Below are 9,358 nucleotides of genomic sequence, written 5' to 3' on the forward strand. Positions count from 1 at the left end.
ACTATTTAAGTGCCGACATCATTAATAATAAAAAATATGGAAATAATACAGGGTAAAAAAGTGTAAACCTTCTCACAAAATATAGAATGGATACATCCAAAACTTAAAATAGAAGCATGTGTAGTCATGCATTTGTTCATTGGGCTGCATACTGCTTTTTCTTACATCAGTTCTTGTCTTACACGTAAAATACATTTAGATTTTTGTCATGTGATATCTACATTATTATTAATTTGCATGGGAGAAAAAGGTGAATTGGAAATTAGGCTCCTCCATGAGCAGTGATGGTAAAGTACCAGATGGAAAGTTACCAAAGGGGACAGTTTGTATTTGAGTATTTTTTTTCTTCCTGAACTGGAGCAGTGGCTATAGGTACTTGTATTAACACTTTATCTTAAGTCTATACAAAAATTAAAAAAAATCTAAACAAGTCAGATATTACAAACTGTCATAACTGCTATCACTTTATAACAAATCACCTGCATTGTCTTATGAAGGCTTGCTAACTAACAAACCCATATTGCTTTATAAGACACTGGTAGATAACTTGTCATAGCCTGAGCTAAGTTGATGTGACCCCTCATCACATTCAGTCAAGTCCTGCTTTAGAGACTGGCGTATGTAGGCTCTTGTGATGGTTGTTTACTGTAAGGTAGCTGTAGTTCCAGTGTGTTGGCTCTATGGAGGCCCTGTCTGGGGCCCCTGTGGAGACCCTTGTTGGTGCCCAAAATGGGACCCTGATGGAGGTGCACAGGCCCCAGCGCTGGGTGGACGACTGGGCTCCCCACTTCCTGACGGGTCAAGCTCAGCGCTGTCGCAGTCAGAGTCGTCGCACAGGGCCTGACTGAGGGGTAAAGATGGAGGAGAGAGAAACATTATGCTAGAGGTAGATGACTGAATCAACTGAAACCTCAGAGTTATGGGAACCGTTAATGTTCCTAGTCTGACATCACTATCGAAGAAGAGATTAAGGTTAAGAAAAAAAACTTCATACTAGAAGTTGTAGATTACAAACTGGTGGTAATGAATAGATAAATTATAGGTACAAGTACAGTGCCTTCAGAAAGTATTCATACTCGACTTTTTGTAGTGTTACAGCCTGAATTAAATACAGCTGTGAAGTTGGACCCATTCCAAAATGGACCTGGGGCTTTCCCACCTGGACCCGAAATGCATAAATAAAACAATTTAAATACAGAGACCCGTTCCAAACGGACCCGAGGACAACTAGACCCGTTCCGTATAGACATGGTCGGATCCAAACCAGGTCCGAGCCGAGTGAGGGAAGCAGCTGAAAATCATGTTTGATTAACCAGAGCTGGTAAAGCACGATAGGGAGAGAGCGGTGCCGCTCTAGCAAGCGGGGTAGGGGACGTACTGTGTGAGCGAGTGACACGAGAAGCAGCGAGGGAGAGACAGCAACCAACCAAGCCGACTTGTGCAATAGCAGACGAATAACTGCTATAGAGCCCCACAGTGGGGGTGTCATAATACCCATAAAACCTAGCGGTTAAACAGCGAAATGGTTCCAATCGTTTTCCCACCATTCATTCTTCCCATAGGGGATTTTAGAAACGATTAAATTAAGGGCTGTGTTTCGTGTGGCGTGACATTTTGATAACCATGTAAATCTCTCTCAGACAAGGTGACTTTCATAAATATATTCGGCTCCATTTACTCATGTTCGAACATGCTACTTAATTAGTACAAATTTCAAAAAACAATTCCACTTGACATTATGCGGTATTGTTTGTATGCCAGTGACACAAAATCGAAATTTAATACATTTTAAATTCAGGCTGTAACACAAAATGTGGAAAAGGTCGCAGGGCCCCCGCGATGTCTGAGTAAAGACTATTTTTGCCATGGGGTAGAGAGAAAAAAAGTGCAGTTTTATAGCTAATCTCATGCTATTTTACACATTTTGCTATAAGGCTGACAGAATATTTTGCTGTTTTAGAGCACAGGGATTATTTTTCCCCACAAATATTAGTCTTAATATTTCCAAAATGTCTAATATATATTTTGATAGACCAAAGTATCAGTTATCATACCAGGTAAAAGAACAACCTCCTTTTCTTAAAAAAAGAAAGAAATGCAATTAACTGGTTTTAACTGCGTCAGACACCATAAAGAGCATGCATGTATTTCTAGATTTAAAACATAAAACAACATTTCTAAAACAAACATTATCCCTTAGGTCTTGCACAGCAAATACTTCAATTGTTTAACCTCTACAGAATGGATAAGAGCAAATATTCTTGCTCTTATCCATAAGAATCTCATCATGTAGACTAGACAACCCGCACTGGCTACCCGCACTGTATCTGCAAGCTGTTGGCTAGAGCGCAGGCGCCAAGACCGATGTAGGCACATTTGCTATTTAAAGCAACAGTTTTTGTGACAAAACTATCACGAAAAAGTACATTTTGTATGCACTACGTCATCAGTCCATTTAGTGGAAACATAACACTGGTGGGAAAATGCGCATATTCTCTTTTTGCAGATTCTGGAGTATTCGCTTGAAAATCTGTCGCCAATTGGATGTAAACCTAGCTAGTAATAAAAAACATAATTCAGAATATTGACAAAAATATATATTATAAGGGGGTTAGCCATCAGAGACGGGTTGACAAGCAGCTGACGGATTTGACAACAGATACTCAAAACAGACATATTTTTGCCTCAAAAATTAAAGTTCAATACAAACATTTGTAAAATATGGAAAATTATTCATTTGAAAATCCCAAATAAAAACATAACCTTTCTATCAGATCTTTCAGTACTCTGATGGAGTTGAGTTGACAATAGACAAAAATCTGAAGGATTTGGTGTTTTTCTGAGTATTTCTTCAAGTGGTATGCACAGGAGTTGACCACTGGAAACATCTTTGAGGAATTAAAGTTTTGAGAAAAATATTCTTTAAAGTCACAGAGGGATATTGCAAGAAACTACATAAGATAATTTTTCAGCTAATCCATTATTGCAAAAAAATTGGGATGCTTTGCTCTGGACAACGGCATTTCCAAGCATAGAACTGACATGGACATTTATAATATTGAAAGTATTTCAAAAACAAAAACTTTTCCCTTATAAAATTCCCATAAATGTACATTTTAAGCTCAAATAATGGAACTGAATAAAAAACATTTAACTATAAAAAAAGGGATTTTTAAAACTAGGTCAAAGCTCGTGGACCCCCCATCTTGCAGGGGCTGCGGGGGTGTGCACTACGCAAGTGCCAGTATCAGATTGTGTTACCTCATTAGGATTCTGTGCAGCATCTAGCAGGGCTTTGACCTGGCCCAGAGCACTTTTCTTCTCAGACAGCCCGTCAGAGGCCTGCGCCAGGTCCATGTTGTCTGCCGGGAACTCTGACCCCTGCGACAGGAGGTCATCGTTGCGGTCGTACAGACGGTCGTCCGTGTTGGTGCTGACCACGTCCGGCGTGCCACTGTGGGAGTGGTCGGTGGTGTGACCTTCCTCGTCGTCTGACACAGAGAGGTTCTCTGAACTGAAGGTGGACCCCGACTGGCACTGGTTGATGCTGGTCGGACGTCTGGGGAGAACGAACAAGAGAGAAGAGAAGAGGGAGATAAAAGAAAGGAAGAATCCACTTTTGTTTCAGTTTTGATTAATTCCATAATTAATAGTCATCATACTGCATGTCACTTGCAGATTCATTTATACTAGCAACACAAAACATCTCTGATTGTCATTTTCATAATAACTCCTAAAATCATATCACAGATCAATGATGAGACAAAGGTAGATTACGGGTAGTTTTTTGGGTACTGGAGTACAGCAACATTCTCACCGTCTCCGTGGCAACTCCACTTCGCTGTCAACCTCCCCCTCCTCCTCTGAAGACACGCCACGCCTCTGTGGACACAGCCCATAGAACAGAGGGAGTTAGCTAAACACATTCACAGAGATGAAAGGAGAGAGTACATACTGAACATGACTAGCTTTTCATTGGGACTGTACCTGTTTACGTGTGATGGCTGCCCTGTACAGGATAGCTGAGGGGGTGAGGTGCCCTGACGCCACCCGGGGTAACCTCACACCACTCACTCCCTCCTCCTTATCGTCCCCATCGTGGGGCAGGCGTGGGGCACCCAGCACAGACCCCTTCCCGGCGGCCACCCCCCTCCCACATGGCGAGTCTGGGCTGCTAGAGAAGGGGAATGATGCTGCGTCCTCACTGGGCGTGTTGCTATGCAGGGTCGTCTCCGTGAGGTCATCCAGACCCGCCGCGGCCCGCTCGGACCCCCCCAGGCCCGCGGAGGCACTCAGGCTGCCACCCTTCTCCAGCCCCCCCATGGTGGTCTCTCCTTTCCCCTGGCCCTCAGCTGCCAGCGTGGTGCATATGAGGTCTGGGCTGGAGGAGGACAGCTGCCTCTGCTGCTGCTCGTGGCCCAGGGCCCGCAAGACTGCGCTGGGGTCCAGGAGCTGCTTAGAGGGTTCCGTGCTGAAGCTGTTGGCCTGGGCAGGGTTGTCCCCGCCAGGGGAGGGTTGAGTGGCCTTCAGGCCAGCCAGGTCCCCGCTGCTGCCCTTGCCAGGTTTGCGGTGGCGGGTCTTGACCCTCCGTGAGCGGCTAGGAGACGTGGAGCCCCTGTTGAGGCAGGAGGGGATGGTGACCTGCATCACGGAGGAATCCATCTTGGGAATGATCACCTCTGACTTGAGGATGTCTGGCCTGTGAGAACAGGATAGAATAGAAAACAATGGTCAGATACATTGTGATATAATCTGATTACACATTTATTTAAAGTGCTTTCAATTGGGTTACATGAGTAAGTTAATTCTGCATTGGGTTCACATTAGAACTACCCTTGCCTCCTATGCTTTTGGCTCTCGGAACTAACGCTCACCTCTTTCCAGAGGGCAGTTTCTGTGGGACGTTTCTCTTCTTGATGAGTTTGTCCATGGAGTTGGAGGAGCTAGTCTGTCTGGAGCTGTGGTGCTTGAACAGTCCTGGAAACTTCTTATCTAAAGACTGCTCTCTCCTAGGTACACATCAACACGATTAAAGTTGATTGCATGCGAAATCCAGTAACTACTCTGTTCTACATACTCTATTTCTATGACTTGTATCTTCTATAACCCTAATTACCAAATACTTATTATCCACTTATTTTCAAACACTGCATGTTCAGTATGTTTATATACCATACTAGCTGATATGATTGATGTGCTAAATTAGAATTTTCTATATAAATGATCTGAGAATTTGCTGAACAACTCCACATGCATTGAAGTGCTTTGCCTGACGGATCCACCTACTTGTGTAGTTCTTTCTCTTTGAGCTCCAGCTGCAGCATGACAGCATTGAGCTCCATGTAGAGGTTGTTGGCCCTCTCCAGTTTCCTCTCATAGTGCTCACGGATGTCCAGAGCGTGCCTGAATAGAAAACAGTGCACAAGAAGTGGCATCATGTTTACGCATGAAAGAATCCAAATGCTGTGTAACAGAAATGCGCCCTGAGCCTATTTATTTTATTTCTTCCCTCCATCTCTTTCTTTCTTTTTTATATCTCCAAAGGTAGATAAAGGAAGGGCAAAGGAACTGGAGCCATTTGATGTTAGTGAAACTGCCTGTCTACGTGACCCTGGACTGCTGTACTGTAGTTACACAGCTCATAACAAGGCACTGGTGGCTTTCTGTTATACAATACTGGCATTGCATCACTTCCAGCAGGTAAAAGAGAAGAGTAACTCTGTCTGTCAGAGTGTTGTGGTACAGACCTGAGCTCCTCTCTGCGTCGGTTGATCAGTTCCTCGTCCAGTCGGTGCAGACAGGTGCCATCAGACTTAATCTTCTCAAAGTGCTGCTTCACCTCCTCCCGCCACTCAGCCTGCCCAACACAGACTTAGACACTCTGTGTGTGTGTGTGTGTGTGTGTGTGTGTGTGTGTGTGTGTGTGTGTGTGTGTGTGTGTGTGTGTGGTGTGTGTGTGTGTGTGTGTGTGTGTGTGTTTTTATGTGTGTGTGTGTGTGTGCGTTTGTGTGAATGTGAATGTGTTTGTTTGTGTATACATTCATTATGTTGTGTGTGTGTGTGGCATAGTGTACAGTAGGCTACCTGAGACTTGAAGTATGTCTCCTGTGGGGTGGAGAGTACATCAGCTGAGGCTATATCCAGATGGAGGAGGATCTGACGGAAAGAGGGTCTATTTCTGGGTTTACAGTTCCTGCAAAACCAAGGAGTCAGAGACAAATTTGGTATATCTACTGTATAATCATTATGGATCTACATGGGCCAAGTCTACCTAGGAAAGATTTCAAAGGAAATAATTTCCCTCTATCTATTTCCACTACCTCCTCTCTCCTCTCTCTCCTCTTTTCCACCATCCCTCTCTTTCTACCCCTCCTTCCCTCCCTCCCACCATCCCTTCCTCCATCTCCACTCACCAGCACTGCCTCAGGAGGATTTTGAAGCCATCGGGGCAGCTCTTGGGGATAGGGAGGTTCAGGCTGTTGTTGCCCACCCCCCAGATGATGGCGGAGGAGTCCACATCCTTATAGGGGACCTCCCCGGTCAGCATTTCCCACAACACCACCCCAAACGACCTGCAGTTCACAACACTCTTTATATTAGTGATCACTGATCAGAGACAGAATTGCATTGGTCCTCTTTTCTATGGTCAATAAGTTGAATTCCTTCACTTACCAGATGTCCACCTTCTCTGATACGGGTTCATTCCGAATGACCTCTGGGGCCATCCAGGCCACCGTACCAGCGAAAGACATCTTCATGCTCTTATCAATGAGCTCCTTGGAGGTGCCAAAGTCAGAGATCTTCACCAAGTCATCATGTGTAATCAGCATACTGCCATGGATAGAGCAAAAAACTATTTTTTTTAGATGTTCTTAAGCCAGAAAATACATTTTTTAAAGAAAGAGCTAATTGATTTACTTTGGGGCCTTCTGGTCTATAGGCAGATGGTTTTGATAATACCCAGCACAGTGACTCACTTGGGGGACTTGAGGTCTCTGTGGATGATCTTGTGGAGGTGTAGGTAGTTCATGCCCCCGGCAATGCCCATGGCCCAGTCGATCAGTAGGGAGGGGGTGATGTTCCTGCCCGCCCTTAGCACCTCGTACAGCTGGCCCTGTGCACAGTACTCCATCAGAATACAATAGCAGGGAGCCTGGGTGCAGATACCCCTGGGAGAGTGAGAGAGGGGGTAGGTGGAATGGGGAGAGGGAGAGAGGAGGCAGAGAGACAAGTATAAAGAAGACAACATTTGAAAAAGTCTGTGTCTGATGATGTCAGTCTTGATGGAGTGCTAGTTACTGCTGGTCAAGGCTACAATAGCTCGGACGAACAGTTGATATGTTCATATAAATCTCTACTGTTTTCTTGGGGTCTGGGTCAGGGAGTTTTCCTCACTTGAAGGTGATTATGTTGGGGTGCTTGAGTTTGCGTAGGTGCTTGATCTCCGTCTCCTTGATGTCCCGGACTTTCTTGACAGCCACGTCCTCTCCATGGAACTTCCCCAAGAAGACGGCACCCTGGGCCCCGCTGCCCACCCACTGCAGGTCTGAGATCTCCTCAAACGGAACTTCCCAGGATTCTAAAAACACAACATCAACACAAGGAAACAGTCAGTCACAGGCCATGAGCGGCAGATGGAGAGGACTCCAGGCCAGTAAGCAGACCAGCTGAGAAGTATCATATAAACCTCATCATCTGTTTATATTAGTCTATAGATAGGAAGCTTTCCTGTGAAAAAAGGTACTTTACATCGACAAATTAGTAGGTGTTTTCCCCGTGGTACCATCATAGCTACGATTCGATCAATGTGCTCAGTATACAGTACAGTACGATGGCAGTTGGGGAGAGATGTAGAGGCAAACAGCTGCACATCTCCCCAAATCTAATCTCTCCTCCCTCCATCATCTGTCATGAGAGTACATTAGATAGATGAATGACTGAGAATTTGGTCACTGTGAGGAAAGAGAAGCCAGTAGGCGGGATAAGAGAGACAAGCAGGAGAATTCTTCATGAGAAGTGTTGTGGTCTCCAGGGACCTGCTGCTATGGAGGCAGCTGCTGGTGTCATCTGTATCTAACTGTGAATAAGTCTAGTGCACAGGTAACGTCAGCAGCATTGTAGGGGGCGTGTAAAGAGAAAGTGGGCCATGGTGGCAGGAGTGAGAGATAAACAGAGAGGAAAAGGAAGCCATTTTAGTGATGTACCTCCATAATGAAATTAAGTCAAGTTGAACCTTTATATATAATGCATCACCATGGTGTGCGGATTTACCTCAACATCTTGACTATCTAACATTTCAAGTGACAAAAGATTCGGTGTCGTACATTACATATCCTACGCAGAGTAAAATATCCTGAAGTGTCTCTCATGTATTGGTTAGGTATTCAGTATCCTAAAAGTATACACACGTCTTTGTTAAACACAGGAGACCTTGTGAAAATTGTGAATTGACATAGAATTGGCTGTTATACTCACTCCACGCACCTTCCTGGTTATGCTTGTGTTCGGTGGAGTAGGCTTTCCCGATCATGGTCCAGACGGGTTTCAGGCAGCCAAACAGCCCCTCCAGGAACCCTCCACTTCCTTGCTGCAGCCGGATGTTGTCTGATTGGCTGTGGATGGCCCCAGCCTCTGAGCTAAGCCCTGCCTCCTCCCCGCCCCCACACTGGCAGGCTTCATGCTCGTGCAACTTCAGCACGCTGTTGTCAAAGTGGGCCGGGGGCCCGTTGCTAGGGGTCGGGCTGCTGCCACAGGTGTGGGGGCACCCCTCACCTCCGCCTGACACAACTGGTGCCCCACCTGTGTCGATGCACAGCACGTTGCGGAGGACACACTGGGTGGGGGTCAGGTCGGTCTCTGGGGTGCAGGCGGGGGGGTCTACATCCAGCCTGCGGAAGGTAGGTTCTGAGATGGGGGTGCTGAAGCCTGAGAGGGAGGGGGCGTGGGGCTCATGGAGGCAGGTCCCACTCATCAGGGGGTCCCACAACACAGTAACCAAGGATGTACAGGAGTAGAGAGGGAGAAGGGGAGGCCTGGATGGAGTGACACAAAGATGAATAGGAGAGGAAAAAGGCAATGAGTCACTATAAATCAGTATAATTCATTGATGCCTAGTCTTTTGGCTGTTTCAGAGCTGTCCATTGATGAAATAGACCTGTATCTAGACTTCTCATTTTAAAACAGTGTGTGATGTGTGTTTGGCCTTGTCAGTATAGTACATAGTTGAGGTAAATTATAGATTATTGTAATCAAGTACTATGCAGAATGACTGTCTGTAACAGATGAACCATCAGACAGATGGGCCTTACTTTGCAGGAGAGGAGAGGGAGAAAAAAAAGAAGAAATCTTACTCTGCCTT

At 45.5% G+C, this 9,358-nt stretch overlaps 1 protein-coding gene across 1 annotated transcript; it reads right to left on the minus strand.

The window, feature by feature from the left end:
• Positions 1-678: 678 nt before the first annotated feature.
• LOC120061623 (mitogen-activated protein kinase kinase kinase 12-like) lies at positions 679-8,971 on the minus strand. The gene is made up of 13 exons (XM_039011525.1): positions 8,485-8,971; positions 7,396-7,579; positions 6,978-7,169; positions 6,673-6,831; positions 6,414-6,572; positions 6,085-6,193; positions 5,748-5,857; positions 5,287-5,403; positions 4,875-5,009; positions 3,988-4,699; positions 3,818-3,882; positions 3,262-3,559; positions 679-840 (listed from the first exon to the last, which is right to left on the minus strand). The coding sequence occupies exons 1-13, from the start codon at positions 8,969-8,971 to the stop codon at positions 679-681; spliced, it is 2,889 nt and encodes a 962-aa protein (XP_038867453.1).
• Positions 8,972-9,358: the final 387 nt, after the last annotated feature.

Source organism: Salvelinus namaycush, chromosome 16 (genome assembly GCF_016432855.1).
Source record: "Salvelinus namaycush isolate Seneca chromosome 16, SaNama_1.0, whole genome shotgun sequence".
Classification (NCBI taxonomy): domain Eukaryota; kingdom Metazoa; phylum Chordata; class Actinopteri; order Salmoniformes; family Salmonidae; genus Salvelinus; species Salvelinus namaycush.